This window comes from Rhinopithecus bieti, unplaced genomic scaffold, assembly GCF_001698545.2.
Source record: "Rhinopithecus bieti isolate Rb0 unplaced genomic scaffold, ASM169854v2 scaffold_28163, whole genome shotgun sequence".
In the NCBI taxonomy this organism is placed as follows: Eukaryota; Metazoa; Chordata; class Mammalia; order Primates; family Cercopithecidae; genus Rhinopithecus; species Rhinopithecus bieti.
Window position 1 is genome coordinate 871,484 of NW_016813718.1, and position 20,514 is coordinate 891,997.

At 38.0% G+C, this 20,514-nt stretch overlaps 1 protein-coding gene across 3 annotated transcripts in view; it reads left to right on the forward strand.

The window, feature by feature from the left end:
• RNF150 (ring finger protein 150) overlaps positions 1-20,514 on the forward strand; it is a 278,640-nt gene that overhangs the window by 170,700 nt on the left and 87,426 nt on the right. For 2 of the 3 annotated variants that reach the window (XM_017848919.1, XM_017848920.1), the window contains exon 2: positions 17,746-17,996. In XM_017848919.1, the coding sequence (XP_017704408.1) occupies positions 17,746-17,996 (251 nt within the window). The remainder of the gene's footprint in view (positions 1-17,745; positions 17,997-20,514) is intronic. The other variant, XM_017848921.1, reaches the window with a different exon arrangement.

Consider the following 20,514-nt stretch of genomic DNA (forward strand, 5'->3'; position numbering starts at 1 on the left):
ATATCTCATTAGTAACAATTATTTAGATTTTTATACTAGGTCTTCAAATTCCGGTATATATTTTACACTTCAGCACATCTCAATTTGGTTACTAAATTTTCATTAGTAATACTTGATCTATATTTAGATTTCATAAAGCTCAGGGTTGAAGACTAAATTTTCATACCTAATTTGTTTCCCTGTGGCTAGTGGCTACATTAGACAGAAAGCTTTACAAAGTATCTGATGAGTTTAGTAATCTCTCAGTGAATGCTCTCTCTTCAATATCCAAAAAATATTCTCTCATAATGTCAGAGGTGGAAGAGAAGGATCCTTGACTCTCCCTTCAGATAGGCAGTTTGGTGGTTTTCAGTAGCTATATGTAACTGCAACTATTTTTGTGTTAATTGGGCATGAGAAGGTATTAAAGAAAAGATTCTAGAACTACTTATGCTGAATGATTCTCCTTTTAAGTTAAAATGGGAGGGGCAAAATTCATGTAATTCATGTTTTGCATTTGCTGTTTTCTTTCTCTTTGTAAACAAATTATTAAAGAGTGATATTTAGGAGACAGTGTAGTGTCACTAAAGCATGAACCATCATAGCTAGTGTTTAGGACATCAGAGAACTATGAAGAAAGAAAAAAGAGAGAAGTAATTTTTGGCACAGTCTTGGTTTGGGTTTACTTATAAGCAGGACTGAGACAGAATTCAGGGCCAAGCCATTTATTTGAGAGTTGATTCCAGGAAACACTTGTTTGGGAGTGGAGAAATGGAGCAGGGAAGGAAAGGAGCCAATAAATCATATGTTATCAAGGAAGTAATGAAGCTTAATGCCACTGGGGAGCTCTGGGAAACAGTGCAGAAAATGTGCAGCAGAGTTTCACTAGCACAGTGAGGGAGGAAGCTGAGGTATTTATACACCCACTTTTTTAGTCATTAGTTCATGGCTGCTCCTAGGTGGTGGCAATTCCTCCTTTCCCTTGGCCCACACAAAGTAAGAGTGATAGTGGTCAAGAAAGTCACTTAAGCAAAGAAATCCAGGTGCTGGCAATTGAAAATCAAGACAATGTGCACTAAAATGTATGGGAGAGGGAGTGTAATGGACAGCATCTGTTATAGACACTTTTTGATTTACAGTGTAGACTGTATCAAACAAAGAACAGGAAGGTGTGTTTCAGACCTTTGAAGCTTTTTCAGAATACGGACTCAGTTGCCGAACTCATCTTCACATCCTGTACTTGAGATCTTCCTAAAATGTATCCAATTCTAACTGCCCTAAGAAAACTGATAAAGAGACTAAAGGCCAAGAAAATTTATAGACTCTGTTCACTTACATATTAGTCTATAAACCTTTTCATACCAATGTTTATCAGAACTCATCCCAAGAATTTATGTATCAAGTCAAAGGATATATAGCATTTTCCACTTATTTGGAGTTTGAGCTCTGATCCTTAAGAGGCCCATTTTTTGTCTGCCAAGGTATGTCATCAAGTTCTATCCCGTTTTTGCTATTTCACATCTCAAGATATTAATACAGATTGAGTGTGCCTAATCTGAAAATCCAGAATGCAAAATGATTCAAAATTAAAAATTTTTGAGCACGGACATAACACCGCAAGTGGAAAATTCTACATCTGACCTCATGTGACAGGTCACAGTCAAAATGCAGTCACACAGCTGGACACGGGGCTCACACTTGTAATCTCAACACTTTGGAAGGCCAAAGTGGGCAGATCACTTGAGGCAAGGAGCTCAAGACCAGCCTAGTCAATGTGGAGAAACCCTGCCTCTACTAAAAATACAAAAAATTAGCTGGGCATGGTGGCACGTGCCTGTAGTCCCAGCTACTCGAGAGGCTGAGACACAAGAATCACTTGAACCTGGAAGGTGGAGGCTGCAGTGATCCAAAATTGCACCACTGCACTTCAGGCTGGTCAGCAGAGTAAGAATCTGTCTCAAAAAAAAAATAAAATAAAGGGCAGTTATACAACACACAAAGTTATTCACCATCTCTAAGGGAAAGAAGACTTTCTTACCCCCTTTAGCTTCAATCTCTTTCCACACATGCCTAGATTCCCCCCACAAGCATGCCCAAGAAGGGTAATAAAATGGCACAAGTGCAGGCCAGATTCACCAATGGCAGATTCCCTGCAGTGCCCTACATGAGGCCAAGACCTACATGCATTACACACTGTGTTATTTTTGCTTATTCTTTGCTCTATGGTATAAATATATTGTTGAAAATGTCAGAAAAGACCTGTAGTTACCTTTGTGGGTAACAATGATAAGAAAAAGAGGAGGAATTTATGCTTATCTATAGTACAGAAAGCCAAGCTGTTGAAAACACTGGACAGCAGTGTAAGTATGAAATGTCTTACAGAAGAGTATGGTGTTAGAATGACTACCCCATGTGACCTGAAGAAACAGAAGGATAAATTGTTGAAGTTCTGTGTTGAAAATGATGAGCAAAAGTTAATGAAAAATAGAAAAATACTACATGAAGCTAAAAATGAAGAGCTTGAGTAGGTACTGAGTGGATCTGTCAGATTCACAGTGAACATTGGCCACTTAATGGTGTGCTCATCATGAAACAAAGATCCATCTTTGTTCACAAAAGGGAACTGTGAATATTCAACAGGCTGATTGCAGAAACTTAACAAATAGCATTAATTTTTTGAAGATTTGTGGTCATAAAGTTTCTGCTGATCATAAAGCAACAGAGAAATTCATTGATAAGTTTTACAAGGTCATCACTGATGAAAATTTGATGCCAGAACAACTCTTAATGCTGATGAAACATCCCAGTTTTAACCTTATTGCCCCAGAAACACACTGACTACAGTTGATGAGATAGCCTGTACAGAAATTAAGTATGCCAAGGACAGAATCACTGCTGGGATGTGCTAATGCAGCAGGCATGCATAGTTGTAAACTTATTGTGATAGGCAAAGGCTTGTGTCCCTGATGTTTTAGGATTGTTTCAAGGTGTTAATTTCTTATCAGTTCATTGTTGTTTTAATAAAATGGCATGCATCACCAGGGACATCTTTTCTGACTAGTTTCACTGATTGTTCCAGTGACCCATGCTCACTACAGAGAAGCTGGACTGGATGAAGACCTGCAAGGTTTTGTTAGTCCCTAACAATTGTTCCACTCATTCTCCAGCTGCAAAATTTCTCGCCAAAAAAAAAAAAAAAAAAAAAGTTTGTGCCACATACTTCATTAATTCAGCCATGACCAGTGCTAGATCAAAGAAGAATAAATATAAAAACACTTTCTTGAACAGCAGACTAGCAGCAGTGAACAGAGGCATAGGTATGGAAGGTTTTCAAGAGGATGAAGGATGCCTTATATGAAATTACCAATGCTTGGAACACAGTAACTAAAAATACATTTGCGCATACCTGGCTCAACCTCTGGCCTAAAACTCTGTTCAGTGATGATGATGAATAAGGTGGTGATTTTGAAGAATTTCATATGTCAAGCGAGAAAAAGATGATGTCTGACCTCCTTGCATATGCAAAAAATATGTCTTCAGAGTCCGTCAGTAAGTTGGAAGAAGTGGATATCAAAGAAGCTTTTACCGTTGATGAGGCTCCTACCGTATATTCATTGACCAATGGTGAAATAGCCAAAATGGTTCTGAATCAAGGTGATTGTAATAATAGTTATGGTGAAGATGATGTTAACGCCACAGAAAAAGTGCCTATAGATAACATAGTGAAAAACATGTGATGGGCTTATTGAAGGAGTAAGGACTAGAGCAGCATGCATTCATAACAAGATGAAATCATGTTTGTTTGTGAAAATCAGTGAGAGCATTCTAAGACAAAAAACATTGTTAATGAGGCTGATGACTCTGGAGGGAACATTGCCTTCCAGCAGAATGCTCCCTCAACCTTAGAGGACCTACTTCCTGATTCCTCAACTACTTGTGATGTTCTGTGTCACCTTAAAAAATAAAATACAATGCACTGTAACCTTTTAAACAAAACATGGCATCACAGGTGGAGACCAAAATCCTGCTGTTGTTTGTTGCTGCTATTTAACAGCTGATATAAGCACCTGGTGATACTACTGTGCTGCTTAGTTACCCCAAACACATTGTTTTTTCTCTGTATCAATGGTATGTCATGTTTTTTACTGTTAAGTACCCATGTGTGAATAGTATTAAAAAATATTGCTTTTTGGTAAATGATGGTGGTGCCAAACAACCACAGATTGTCCAAGTGGGTGGCACAGAGAGTGACACCTTTGCTTTCTGATAGTTCAGTGTACACAAACTTTATTTCATGCAAAAAGTTACTAAAAGTATTATGTAAAATTACCTTCAGACTATTTGTATAAAGTGTGTATGAAACATAAATGAATTTTGAGTTTATACTCGGATTCTGTCACCAAGATGTCTCATTATGTATATGCAAATATTGCAAAATCTGAAAAATTCCAAAATCTGAGATACTTCTGGTCCCAATCATATCAAATAAGGATATTCAACCTGTAGTTGGTCTTTTAACTTGACCTTAATGTTTGTTGAATTTATAGTACACGTCATCTTACCATAGGGAAAACTATATGGGGATTTCCAGCTTCTAGAAACCAAAATAGTAAACTGTAATTGGCCTTAAAAACAGGGATTTTCCAATCTTAGCTTTTAATAAAGGAATCTCTCACTTCAACTTTCAAAGACTGCTGAAGATAAGTTGTTGAATACTTACACATAGAAATTATTAAGCAAGTAAAAGTAATGAAAAATTATACAGTAAATTGGGAATTTCCAGATAACTTCTGCCAGACAAATAACCAAAAATTGTTGAGAAGAGGTGTGTATTAGTCTGTTATGCTCTATAAAGAACTGCCTGAGACTGGTAATTTATAAAGGAAAGATGTTTAATTGACTCAGTAACAGTTCCATAGCACTGGGGAGGCCTCAGGAAACTTACAATCATGCAGAAGGGGAAGCAAACACATTCTTCACATGGCAGCAGGAAGGAGAAGGAGAAGAATGAGAGCTAAGCGAAGGGGGAAGCCCCTTTAAAACCATCAGATCCCATAAGAACTTGCTATCACAGGAATAGTATGGGGGAAACTGCCCACATAATTCAACTACCTCCCACCCAGCTCCTCCCACTACATGTGAGGATTAGGGGAACTACAATTCAAGATGAGCTTGTGGGAGGACACAGCCAAACCATATCAAGGTGCTCCATCTATATTTTCCTATTCCAATGGTACAGTATATCATAAATATCTAGAAGTTCATTAGATCCATGATACTGTGATTGCTTTTTAATTGTAATTCTAGGTTATTGCCATGTATTATTAAAGATAGCCTAAAGGGGGTCGGGCATGGTGGCTTATACCTATAATCCCAACACTTTGGGAGGCCAAGGCAGTCAGATCATCTGAGGTCAGGAATTCAAGACCAGCCGCCTGGCCAACATAGTGAAACCCCGTCTTCACTAAAAATACAAAAATTAGCTGGGTGTGGTGGCGCAAGCCTGTAGTCCCAGCTCCCCGGAAGGCTAAGGCAGGAGAATCGCTTGAACCCAGGAGGCAGAAGTTGCAGTGACCCAAGATTGTGCCACTGCACTCCAGCCTGGGTGACAGAGTGGGACTCCATCAAAAAAGAAAAAGAAAAAAAGGAAATAGCCTAAAGGGGATTAATTGTGATTTTTCCCAGTAGTTCAAAGCAAAATAAAACATAATTGCATGTTTTCTTTTATTAAGTGACTTTCAGACTAAAATTACAGTTTTATTTTCACTACCTTAAGAGAGTAATATGAATTGAACCATTAATTGCTAACCCAATTACTCATTTTTTACTTTGAAGATTGATTTTGCATTCATCTGCCTTCGAGTTTCCTTTCATTGACCAAAACAGGTGGAAAGTTTACCTTTTAATGTTGCAGAAATGGCAACTTGCCCAGCTTGGGTTTCATGGTCCCCAGCTATTTTCAGAGGTCCCTACAATATCCAATGCTCTGAGTTGTCCATAAACTCATCCTTGTCCCTGGACCCCAGTGGAAACCAAGGTTAGTGTGCTCCTTCCCACTCTACTTCTTTTGGTCTAAATGCGCATTTCATATTATCTAGAATGCTTTAAGTACTTACTTGATAGGTGTTGATGATAATAATAACTCTTAATATTTACTGAATGTAATCTGTGTTCTAGGTTCTTTGTGTGCATTCTTTCATTTAATCCTTACTCAGCCCTTTCGTTTTGGTACATCATACGAGAGTTGTGAAAATAATGAACCTGAAGCTTCAAGGTTTAATAAATCTTCCAAAGTCACCCAGTTAGAAGTTATGGTAAATGATTCTGCTATTTAATTTCATTTATGATATTATTATCAAGATTGAAATGCTGGGAAATTTTGGTCTCTCACAGTCTCCTATACTGTGATTCCACTAGTCTGCTCCTTAATAAGACTTACATGTACAGTTGAACCTTGAACAGCAAAGGTTTGGTCTGTTTATATGCAGATTTTTTCCAATCAAATACAGGTTGAAAATAGAGTATTCCTGGGATGTGAAACCTGCATATACAGAGAGCCTACTTTCTGTATACACAGGTTTCTCGGGGCCAACTGCGGGCCTACTGAGTATGGGCAGATTTTGGTATATGTGGAGGTCCTGGAAGCAATTCCTTGCATACACCAAAGAATGAGTATACATTGTTTTTTGTCCAAGCAAAAATTAGAATTTAAAATATTTTATATATAAGCAGAAAGTTATTTAAGCATTATTATTTGCTCCAATAGAAACTAACTTTAATGAAAATGGAATTATTGTAAAACCAATTTAGTATTCTATGATTTGTTTCATTTCAGCCTGGACTCTATCATATTATTTTTAACCATTTGAAATGCTCACAGAACTAGCAGTCAGTTATTTTTTAAGACTGATTTACTGAATATTTTCTAAGAAAATCCTACAGGTGAGTTTCTAAATACAATGCCTTATTCTATATTCATCAGTCCCCATACAGTTATCACAAACTCATAAATAATTCTCTATTCATCACTCAATAATGTAATAAGTCAACATTCAATAATTCTTATTCTACATTCATCACTCACCCTACAGTTACCACAAATTCATAAATAATTCTATACAGTTGTAGAATAGGAACGTTTACGAACTTTCAGAAAAGTATGAGTCATTGATCACCTCAAGTATAGCTGAGGAATTGACATCAGTGAGATGGCTCTTGTTAGCATCTCCTTTAAATATGTTTTTAAATGCCCTAACAGTTAGCTGTAACTGTAATGACAAATCTACACTGAGAGGATCTGTTGTGAAATTACAGTGCACTTCAGGAACATCAGCATTTGCAATATTTCAAGTTGCCAGCAGAGTATTGGTGGAGCACAGATTAACCGGTGTTTATTCAGCAACTTAGATGAGCCTTATATATTTTGAGCTTGGAGGTCTTCTGGAGAAATCAAGTCAATTGGTTGGCTCTACAGGTTATCAATTTTGTTCCTGAATGATAAATTTTCAAACTCCTAAATTCATCCTGTGAATTTAAGTTTTTATCCCTTGGGAACTATTTTTATTGTTCAGACTAAGACTGTCTTCCAGACGACACACTTCCCATCTTCAACAAGTATGGTAATACCATGAGTTTCAGGAAAGATACATATTTCAGGATAGTACTAAATCCTCCCTAGGGTAGAAAAGCTGATAGAACATACTTTGGAGCCATATGGAATGACTGCTTATTCATGGTCTAGGATGACTTTGGAATCGTATGTGCAAGGCAGATAGCAATAATTTAGCATAATATGGATATTCTTTTCTGAAATGTATGAAAACACTAATGGTGAATTCGAATATGAATTCAAATAAGTTGATTGAAGTAAAATTAAATTATAGACCACCTAAGGAATTGCATGGGAGTATAATGAGAGGTTCAGTGACTCTGGTTGGGAATTCAGAAGACCTGGATTCACTTTTGTGTATGTCGCTACCTGGTTATACAATATGGACATAAAGGGCAGAAAATTCAAACCAAACCACTTTTAGCAAAATAACTGCAAAACCCAAAGGTAGACTGACTTCAGCTGTGGCTTGATCAAGGCTCAAGTCATGTCATCAGGTTGTTTATGGCTCTCCTCCTTCACTGCCAGCTCTATTCTTAGTCTTTTGCCCTCATGGATTGAAAATGACTCTCACAACCACAGATGCTCCTGTTTAAGACCAAAAGAAGGCCTTTGCTTCGTTATAACTCAAATAAAATTCTTATGTGCCCTGCCCCTACCTGAGCAGTAGTGACTGTGACAGGTGAGGGAATCATACTGATTGGATTAGGTCATTATAGTGGAGGGAAATTGGACTGAATTTTAACAAGAGAAGGAGGCACAGATGCAGACTGATTGTGTATTTGGCAGTGGTAAGGCAACAGTAATGGTACTAATAAAAGTTAACATCTATTTAGTGGGTTCTATATGGAAAGCCCTGTGCCGAGTAATTCATTGTGAATTATCTCATTTAATAATAGGACAGGATATTTGCCTCTTGTGGGTATTTTTTTCCCAACGACTTCTGTGGTAACATCACTGATTTAGAATGTGGGTGGGAGAGGGTGTGGGAGGTTCCTGGAGAGACATAAAGGTATAAGGTCATCATTTGGACAAAGCAGGAGTGAGTCCAAAATACAGGAAAACAGGGTGATAGCAGGTGTTCATCTGGGGATAGTGATCATAAATTTTAAGTGAAAAAAAGGTGACTTGTGAGATTTTCCTCTTAGCAATGTTCACATGAAGAGGTGGAAGCATAGAAAAAGAAAATTTTGTAGGGCAGGTTCCATGGAGAAATAGAAGTGCAGGGGAGCTAAGGGTATTTTAAGAAGAGTTTATAATGATGGATCGTGGAATGTGGGCTGGTAAGGAGAGAAGGGAGGCCAGGAGAGGGCTGATGGATAGAAAGTAGAGGGAAGTAATGGGGTGGGCATGACTAAGCAAAGAGATCTGGAAGAAGAGGAAGTGGCACTGGAAAATGACATCTTTGAAGTCAGCATTCCAGAGGTGGTGCACTTTCTAGTGATGACAAGGTCCAGGATACAACAGTGGGAACATGTGTCTAGGGAGCAATGGAGGCAGTGGTCAACAGGGAGGAGAGGAGCAAGCAATGGACAGACTTGAGTACTGGCTAGTTCATCCTCGCAAACACTGAGATTCTGATTTGAGGAGGAAGTGTATTGTGAGCCAGGAGCTAAATGAAGGAAAGATGGTGGCAAGGAGAGAGGGGAAAAGGTTGTAAGTCCAAGTGGAAAGAATCTCAAAAGATGAGTGGCTTTTGAAGGAGGATGTGATGGGGCTAGAAGTAATGATCTGGAGGTACAAGATAGAGCACACTCAGCAAACCGTCTTCTGGTGCCGAGGTATGTGGAATGAATGTGGCTTAATAAAAATAAATGTAATTTAAAAAATTCTTTCCTTCACCATAATGCAGAGAAATCAGTGTCTTCATAGGAAAGCTGAACCAATCAAAGCAAGAAAGTTAAGGATCAAGGAACTGAAGGGATTATTCTAAGACCAGGGCTGTTAGGGAATTTGTTAACCAGAGGCTTAAATTTGAGTCACATAGGAAGGGTTTGAAAAAAGAAATTATGTTGGATTCGATGATCGAATGAGGATCTGAGTGAAAACTCATGACATAGAAGACCGGAATTTCAGCAGTGCTTTCAGCAAAAGGTACATGGGGTCATCTGAGAGGAGGGTGAGAAGCCAGTAATACTGCAGAGAGCCTGCCCTCATGGGAAGCCTCATGGTTGTTTCTTGGTGCTTGGGGCTGTCTAAACATACTAAACTCTCTTGTGGATCTTCTAGAGGAACACAACTAAGACCTCCACCTCGGTTTTCTCCAGAAAATAGGACCAGGCAGAGAAACTGGTTCTATCAGGGGAACATGAGCTCATTAGCAAGTTATCAAGACAACTGAGGAATCCCACCATTATTAAAGATAGTACAAAATGAGTAGATACCACCTGAGAAAGAATGGTTTAAAAATGGACCACAAATATTAAGGGAAGATCCTATGCAGCAGGAACTAGAAGTTGTTTTATAAAACACATACACACACAATGGAAAATATTTAGTGTGAAAAATACAATACAGTCTTCCGTCAGTCTTCCCTGGGGATTGGTTCCAGGACCACCTGCCGATACCTGCACAAACTCAAAATCTGCACAAACTCAAGTCCCATGGTCAGCTCTGCAGAATCCCCAAAAAGTTGCCTTTCATATAGCTGGGTTTCAAATCCTGCAAATACTGTATTTTATCTTTTTGTTTTTCTGAGACAAGGTCTTGCTCTGTCACTCAGCCTGGAGCACAGTGGCACAATCATGGCTCATTGCGGGCTCGACCTACCAGGCTCAAGTCATCCTGCCACCTCAGCCTCCCAAGTAGCTGGAACCACAGGAGCATGCCACCACACCCAGCTAATTTTTGTATTTTTTGTCGAGGCAGAGTTTCAGCATGTTGTCCAGGCTGGTCTCAAACTCCTGAACTGAAGCAGTCCTCCTGCCTTGGCCTCCCAAAGTGCTGAGATTACACGTGTGAGCCCCCACGCCCAGCCTCAAATGCTGCATTTTTTATCCACATTTGGTTGCAGATCAAAAGACCAATTATATTCATTGAAAAAAATTCTTGTATTAGTGGACTCATGCAGTTCAAGCCCATGTTGATCAAGGGTCACCTGTAATTTAAACGAAGAGCACCAAAATATGGGATAAAATATAAATGAATACAACTAAAGACAAATTTACAAGCTGGAAGATCAGCTTGAAAAATTATAAGTCACTCAGAATGAATAAAGAGATATTGTAAAGACACAATGCAATACCACTGACATCTCTCAGGATGGCTAAAATAAAATAGTGATAATACCAAGTCCTACCAGGATGCTAAGAAACTGAATCATTCATTGCTGGTGGGAATGTAAAATGGTACAGCCACTCTGGAAAACAGTTTGTCAGTTTCTTAGAACACCAAATGTTCAACTACCATACAAGCTAGCAATTATACTCCTTTGCATTCATCCCAGAGATATGAACATTTATATTCATCCAAAAACTTGTATACTAATGTTCATAGCAGCTTTATTAATAATATCCAAAAGCCAGCAATAATTAATATGTCCATCAGTTGGTGAATAATTAAACTGTGGTGTTCCACATTCTCTACCATGGAATTACACTCAGAAATCAAAAGGAATGAATTACTGATACATGCTTGTTTGTATAATAAGGAGATTATGCTGAATGAGAAAAAGCAAATCTAGAGGGTCACATACTATATGATTCCATTTATGTAACATTCTAGAACTGACAAAATTAATATGGAGAATATAGAAGGCTTAGGGAAGGGAAAGCGGAAAGTGAGGGAATTTCTTCTTGATGGTGGAATATGTCAGTGTCTTAATTGTGTTAGTGGTTATATGACTCTATATATGTGATAAAATTTCATAGAATTAAACACAAAGACATTTAAAAATTTTGTACATGCAAAAACTGGTGAAATCCAAATAAATTCCATAATTTAGTTAATTATATTGTGCCAATTTCCTGTTTTGATAATGTACTATAATTATATAAGATGACACCATCAGAGGAAGCTGGGAGATTGGTTCATAGGACCTCCGTGTACTGTTTTCTTCTTTTTGTTTTTTGTTTTTTGTTTTTGAAACAGAGTCTCGCTTTGTCACCCAGGCTAGAGTGCAGTGGTGCAATCTTGGCTCACTGCAACCTCCATCTCCCGGGTTCAAGCAATTCTCCTGCCTCAGCCTCCCAAGTAGCTGGGATTACAGGCACATGCCACCATCCCTGGCTAATTTTTGTATTTTTAGTAGAGACGAAATTTCACCATGTTGGTCAGGCTGGTCTTGAACTCCTGACCGCAGGTGATCTGCCCACCTCGGCCTCCCAAAGTGCTGGGATTACGGGCGTGAGCCACCATGCCTGGCATGTTTATACCACTTGTTATTAGTCTATAATTATTTCAAAATACAGTTTTTTTAATTGGGAGGGGTATAAGAAATATGGAGGAAGAAGAGGAAGTGCTACCCCAACAGGATAATAGGAATCACAGGAGAGAAAAAATTTAGGAGGAAATACTGTAATCAAATGTGAGGAAAAATGTTTCAGAATTAAAGATAAAATGAAATACCTCAGTTTGAAAATGTACATGTATTACAAATATAACTGAGTTCTCTCATAAATAGACATTGTGACATTGTCAAGACATTGTGAATTATCAATTCTTGGTAAAAGTAAGTAAACCACGGATTACTACTTATTTTACTGCTGTTGAATAATTTATTTCTTTCCAGTTTTTTCACATTTTCCTAGCTTTATTGATGTGTGATTGACAACATTAATTGTATATATTTATTCTCATCACTTACTTTTCTTGTTTGTATCAGGCAATAGAGATGGTAGGGAGGTACAGTCTGCATTCATCGATATGGATTCCCCTCTGTAACTTCTGAGAAGAGTCCTGAATGGACTAATTTTAGTAACATAATTATCCTGTCTTTTATACATGGTCATGTAATACCCCAAGTAATGATAGTGTGTGCTCTTCTTTCCAAAACTTAGCAGTCCAATTTCTTTGTCTCTTTGCACCAAGTATAACTTCTTACAATGTTGGCTCATCCTGTCTTATTCACGATTTTAGCTGAAAAACTTCTAGTGCTTTTCCCCCATTTAATGGAATATTTCTCAATGATCCTTATTATCGCATTAAAGAAATTTCCTTTTATTACTCATAAAAAGAATCAGGAATGTGTTCAGTCCTCAACAGATGGGTTCCTTCTCCATGAAGCTCATGTCTCTCCATCTGAAGTCAAAAGGAAGGGAGAGAAGGGACCTGGAGAGCACATACTCAGTTCTTTTGTAGATAAGTTCCTGGAGTGGCAAGTATCATCTGTACTCAAACCTCGATGACCAAATACTAATCACATACCACACCCAGCTGCAGGGGAACCTTTTCACTGTACAGCCTATGCCTAGCTAAAACATTCATACTGTAGAAGGAAGAAAGGCCAATGTTGGAGGACAACTAGCTATGTAATATAATTATATGCCTTATTCCTTTAATTTGTTAATGTACTAAAATGTACTAATATATTTTCTAATATTAAATCATCTTCACATTCCTGGAATAAATCCCATTTGGTCATGAAGATTTTTTTTACTGTATTGTTGGATTCTGTTTGTGAGTACTGTATTTAGGATTTTTGCATCTGTGTTTATTAAAATATACTTGGTGATGCAAAAGTAGTAATTACACTTTACATTTATATGGTATTTTGCAGTTTTAAAATAATTTCATACACATTCCTTTTGAGAATAAATGATCAACAAGAGGACTATAGTTTTGAAAAAGTGGATATTAAGTGTACAAATAGAAAATATATACGAATGGGACAATATAAGGTGTTTTTTTTTGTTTGTTTCTGTGTTTTTTTTTTGCCACCTAAGTTCTAGAGGGCCGACAGTGAGACTGAGATTGAAGTAAAGATGAATGGAGCGAAAGGAATACAAGGGGTTGAAAAAGAAGTTTTGATCAAATGAACCCAGGGAGAGATGCTGTCAATCTCCAGGGTCCCAGGGAAGAATGGGGTTACAGGCTTTGTGAAATGTCTAGCACTGTACTGGTATTCTAGATATTTTATTAATACAGTGTCTAAACAACCTGGTTTGATTTTACAAGTAAAGGCTTTCCTAGTTATTAAACATGATTTGACTTTGTGAACTTCTGTTTTGATTCCTTATTGATCTGCATATACCAAATTAGATCCTGGCAATGGAGCACTCTCATGGGAAAAGGAAGCACTAAAAATACAGGATGCTTCTCTGCTGTCGTCTGGCAGCCAGGTCATACGTGCCCTGGTCACACATTTTCTCCCTGACTGTAGAGCTTTTCCAGAGCACACGGTAATTACATAATAGCAACCTCTCACCACTCACAAGTATAAAGTGCCTTTGGGAGGAAAATAGATAGTAGGCTGATATAATTTTGCAAAAAGAGGCACTCTGTGTCACAATAAATAGAATTGCCCAAATAGCAGGACCTCTTTGTGGGTTTTCCCATACCAGATATGCTATTTGTTAACTTCTTTTCCCTGGGCCTTGGAATGTCATAGATGCGTAGTAGCCACTTAAGGCAGCATTGAACTCTGAAATCACTGTGCTGGGCTTGCACCACTCCCCCTAGCACCACCCATTTTTCTCCTTCCCTGCCTCACACACACCCACAGAAGCAGAGCATGTCCTAGTATACTTGGGAGAACCTGCTGGCTTCTCCCTTACACTGTAGCTGCAGATTCCAAAATGAAGCAAAGATCAGGGAATTTGATACTCATATCAGTGCACATGCCTCAGTTGAACAATATAGATCCTGGAGGAGCATTTTGCCCTGGATTTTGTGCATTGATCAGAATAAGATAATTCATCCAAATCCACTTTGCTTTGTATCTTTTTTTGGACACCCTAGATACCTAAATTCTTAGTGACTGTTTCTATTAGGATAAATACATATCCCTAGTATCGCTTTTTACCATGCACAGTAGACTAAAGCACACCAGAGTAATCTCCCAAAATCTCATGTGTTTTTACCAAGATGAACTCTAGAAATGTATTATGAATACTGAAAATGAATAAGGTTGAAGTTCGGATGAACAGGCCCTCCTCACTGCCATTTGTACTGTTTGTCTTTCTGAGTAGATGTTATATATCATGAGGGCACAACAGTGGCACAGACAACACAAGCAGTGTAACTAAGCACTGAAGTTTAAAATAAATGCTTTAAAATAGTTAATTATACTTTACCCTACAGGAAGAGAAAATGTTTTCTGAAGTCCCTGAAAATGGATGATGAGTGGTTTAAAGCTTTTTGGAGATTCAAAATTTGGTTGCCTATTTTTAAAGTGCTGAACTGGGGTTTAAAACAAGCTGTCCACGTCCAGAAGCCAACTCTGTTAGACTCTAGTTTCCTAAGTATAAGTAATTAATGGGAATATTGTAGGGAGGGAAATAGTGAAGGAAGAGTTAGGCTACCAGATAGTAAATATGTTAAAAGCTATACAACTAAAACAGCCTGGTACAGGTTCAGCAAAACATAGGTCAACCTCACAGCAAGAGCAAAAAAGTGCAAAATTGACCTAAATATATCTGACAATTTAAAGGAAAAAATTGCATCCTAATCTTCCTTCTTTCTGCTTATCACATGGTAAGAATTCAATAAATACTGTTATTGAATCGCAGATTGTTCAAGACTTAAATGTAAAAAGTAAAGCTATAATAAGGTTTTGAGAAGGTATTTTAGATGAGTATTTCTTTAATCTTGGGTGGAAAAGAGTTTTCTAAAGAGTAGCAAAACTGGAAGCCATAAAGGAATATAATAGTGAAATCTGACTACTGAAAAATGTAAGTCTGGGCGTGATGGCTCAGGCCTGTTATCCCAGCACCTGGGGAAGCCAAGGCAGGCAGATCACTTGAGGTCAGAAGTTCAAGATCAGCCTGGCCACTATGGCGAAACTCTGTCTCTACTAAAAATACAAAAATTAACCAGGCATGATGGCGTACACCTGTGGTCCCAGCTACTTGGGAGGCTTAGGCCTCTAAGAATTGCTTGAATCTGGGAGGCAGAGGTTGCAGTAAGCCAAGATCATGCCTCTGCACTCCAGCCTGGGTGACAGAGCAAGACTCTGTCTCAAAAANCAGAAGTTCAAGATCAGCCTGGCCACTATGGCGAAACTCTGTCTCTACTAAAAATACAAAAATTAACCAGGCATGATGGCGTACACCTGTGGTCCCAGCTACTTGGGAGGCTTAGGCCTCTAAGAATTGCTTGAATCTGGGAGGCAGAGGTTGCAGTAAGCCAAGATCATGCCTCTGCACTCCAGCCTGGGTGACAGAGCAAGACTCTGTCTCAAAAAAAAAAAAAAAAAAAAAAAACTTCTAGAGCTTTAAGTAAACATGCCAAAATAATATAAATAAGGGAATGGATGAAATGAGAGATTATTATTCTACCATTACTTCAGTGACTCTAAATAGCTGCAGCACCAGGATGAGCCTCACTAGGCCAGATTAGTTCAATATACAAAGATCATGCTTCTTTAGAGACAAAACCAGTCAGCACCCTTAATCCCCCACACAGCCTCAGACCACATGCAGCCATTAACGGAAGTAAAAATGAAAAGAAAAGGTGTGTCAAAATTGCCAGTAAATTCTTCAGAGTTGAGAATCGAGCCACCAGTTTCAGTTATTCCCAGAAATAACAGCCAAACCCACGCTGTGGCTTTATGATTTTGCAATTGGATTTGCAAAAGTTTTAGAAATTGTTAAATATATAATTGATATAGCATACACGGACACCTTAATATGTAGTTTTAAAGTATTTGTTCAGCCTAAGTGAAACACCGTCAAGGAATTTAAGATTGAAAACCTGCACGGAGATCAAGGTCAAAGGAAAGCCCTAAGTAACGTTCTAAGAAACTTGCAACAGCCTGAGCAAATGTAACCTGGTAGTTCCATCTAACTGACCTCAACATGTGAATACAGCCAGTGTTAAGCAGCTGTAGTGAAGTTTAATTTTGCCCTAAATCTACAATATCCCTGTTGCAAATTTCTTCCCTTTAATTTGTAGTCACTCCAGGTAATGGGATATTTCCATGTGGCTGTGAGACCTCTGTGCCCTAATCATCTTGCATCTTTCTCCCTAGATTTGAATTGGGGTGATTCCTGAGAACATACCCTAATGAAATTAATATGATAATAATATCATACGAGATTCACATGAACCCAGTTCAGTATGATATTACTGAAGAACCCATTGTAGGGACCCCAGAACTTCTCACCAAGAGGCTTCACTTCACACAGTGTCATGATGTGTAAGGACAATGACCCATATATATAAAAGTGGCCCAAGAAAAAAATGGCACTTTTGCTCCAAGCTGTCTAATAACTGAGGCAGCCATGGTGGGAGTATCTGAGTGGAAGTGAAACAATCCTGGAATTACCTGTACTGCTTCCATCTTCTCTTTGCTTGGTATGTGGCTTGTGGTTCAATGGAAACCACACTTCTCTTTGCTTGGTACACGGTTCAGTGGAAACATGCTGTTTCCATTGAATTGGGTAAAATAAGCAGAAAGTAGTTCCGGGACTATAATTTCGTGTTGGCAAATCATATTAGAGCTCCTTAAGAAATATTCTCTTTTGGTTGCTTGGGTACTCGCTATAGGAGAAAATTACCTTGGAAATAATATAGAGAGATCTATAGTTGAATATTCATAGTGTGAGGAAAAGAGAGCTCTCATCTCAGGTGGCATAATGCAGGACATTTTACCCTTTTGTCATGAAATGCAAAGTCCCATTCCCATCCTCAGGGAATCTGTGGAATGCAACATAGAACTGGGCTGGTTGGGAAGGGTCCACCTTTCTTTACCAGACCTGGGGTCAATGCTTTGGAGAATTGAAAAGGGCATAGCCTGATTATGACTTCACTGGTACTAAAATCATGAATTCATTTTAGGTTCTTTTTTCACATATAAAACAGCAGCTGAAGAAAGCTAGGTAACTGAAGAAAGAGAAAATTTGACTTGGTTTCTAACTATTAGGTCTTCTTAGCTCAGCACAGAATTCTCAAAAGTACTGTCCGTATTTGGTTTCATGTGACTGTGTCCACACATCTCACACATCCCCCGCATCTTATGTCCTAACCTTTATTGCCCCTTCCTGCCTCTCTCGCCACAGGTGTAGAAGACATCGTGGCCATAATGATTCCTGAGCCAAAAGGGAAGGAGATAGTAAGCCTGCTGGAAAGAAACATCACCGTGACCATGTACATCACCATCGGAACCCGGAACTTGCAGAAATATGTGAGCCGCACTTCGGTTGTGTTTGTCTCTATCTCCTTCATTGTCCTGATGATCATTTCCCTCGCATGGCTCGTCTTTTATTACATCCAGAGATTTCGATATGCAAATGCCAGGGATAGGAACCAGGTGAGTAGCAAAAAGTTAAAAAACTTTTAAAAATCGTTACAAAAATGTTATATATTATTGTAAAATAACTTTGAATATGACAGAAAATACCAAGCCAAAACCAAAACACCCCCACTCAAGATATACACTGTTAACATTTGCTTATCATTTTCAGATATTATCCAAATATACCTATTTTGATGTTTTACTGTATTTTTGTGTAAAATGAAGGTGATTTGTCCCACATTCCCATTGCTTATGTTTTTGACATTTATTTATGCACATAATGAAGGGAACAAAAGGAAGTGCTAATAGTGTGAAGATAATTTGGAAAGAGCCAAGATTTCCTCCTTGTGAACCGAAGTTAAAAAAAGAGATAAAAACTAAAACCTATTTTAAATAGCAATTAAACATATCATGTATACCCATGGTACAAAATGCAAAAAAGTATCATATGGTGTGTAATGAAAAGTAATTGCCTTCCCATGTGTGTCTCTCAGCTACCCAGTTCCTCTTCCTGGAATATCTTCCAGGAATTTTTCTATGCACTTATAAACACATATGCCCATATATTTAAAACAACAACAACAACAACAAATGATAGCACCCCTTCTCTCTCACTTCATCTTGCAGATTAATTCACATCTATACGTAAGCCAAGCTTCCTTCTCATTTCTAATGACTGCATAGCATTCCATTGTATGTGTCACATCTATTTAACCAGCACCTATTAATGGACATGTTTTCTCTTCTTAAGAAAATATGTACACATGGCACTTCGTACATTTGTAAGTATATCTACAAGGTAAAATCCTGGAAGTTTAGTTGCTAGGGCAATGGCATATACATTTTAGACTATGACAGATACTACCACATGGTCTGCCAAAAAACGTTGAACCAATTTACACTTTAACCAACTGTATATGAAAATTACTGTTTCCCCATATCCTTACCAAAAGAATGTTATAGCTTTTTTTGTTGTTAGTGATTTGGTAGGTTAAAATGGTACCACATTTTCTTATTACAAGTAACATTGAACATCTTTTCAAGTACAATAGAAAAGTGAATATTTTGGTGAAATGTCTACTTTTATTATTTGACTTCTTTTCAATTGAGTTGTCATTTTCTTATTAATGTGTATAAACTCTTTATTAGTCAAGGAAATTAACCCTTTTTTATAGGATAGTATTTACCCTCCCATCCCTCAGCTTGTCATTGCCTTTTATTTTATCTGTGGTGCTTCTTGCCATGCAGAAATTTTTGGTTTTTACAGAGCTACATTTATTATCTTTTTTTCTTGAGATGGAGTCTCACTCACTCTGTCACCCAGGCTGGAGTCCAGTGTCATGATCTTGGCTCATTGCAACCTTCGCCTCCTGGGTTCAAGAGATTCTCGTTCCTTGGCCTCCCAAGTAGTTAAGATTACAGGTGTACGCCACCACACCTGGCTAATTTTTGTTTTTTTAGTAGAGGTGGGTTTTCACTATGTTGGCCAGGCTAGTCTCAAACTCCTGACCTCAAGTGATCTTCCCACCTCAGCATCCCAAAGTGCTGGGATTACAGGTGTGAGCCACTACACCTGGTGTATTAATCTTTAAAAAAAAATAAATTTTATTGTGTATAGTTGAAGTTTACCACATGATGTTTGGGGAGTCATACAGACAGTAAAATGGTTAACATAGTAAAGCAAATTGACATATCTATTGTCTCACATAGTTTTTTGATGACAAGAGCAGATAAAATCTACTTACTTAATAGAAATTTCTAATACAGTTTTTTAGCTGTAGTCATTGTATATTAGCTCTCTAGACTTGCTCATCGTACATTCTGCTACTTTGTATCCTTTGACCTACATTTCCCCATTTTCTCTCTACTCCCCCCCTGCCCAGTAACCACTGGTTTATTCTCTATCTCTGGACATTTGACTTTTCTTAAAAATTAGATTCCATATATAGGTGAGATAATTCAGTATTTTTCTTTCTATGTCTGGCTTATTTTACTTAACATGATGTCCTCCAGGCCCATCCATGTTGTGGCAAATGTCAGGATGCCCCTTGTTGAGGATAAACACTAATAATCCATTGTATATGTGTATGTATATACATTTTCTTTATCCGTTCATCCTTCAGTGGATACATGGACACTTAGGATGCTTCCCTATCTTGGCTATCGTGAGTAATGCCACAATTAACATGGGAGTGCAGATATCTCTCCAGGGTGGTGATTTTATCTCCCTTGGGTATATACCCAGAAGAGGGATTGGTGAATCTTAAATGGTAGTTCTGTTTTTTATTTTTTATTTTTTTTTAATTATTATTATACTTTAAGTTCTAGGGTACATGTGCATAACGTGCAGGTTTGTTACATGTGTATACTTGTTTTTTGTTTCTTTAGGAACCTCCATACTGTTTTCCCTAATGGCTGCGCCCACCTACGTTCCCACCAACAGTGTACTAGGATTGCTTTTTCTCCATACCCTCACCAACACTTGTTAGCTTTTGTTTTTTGGATGATAGCAATCCTAACAGATGTGAGGTGT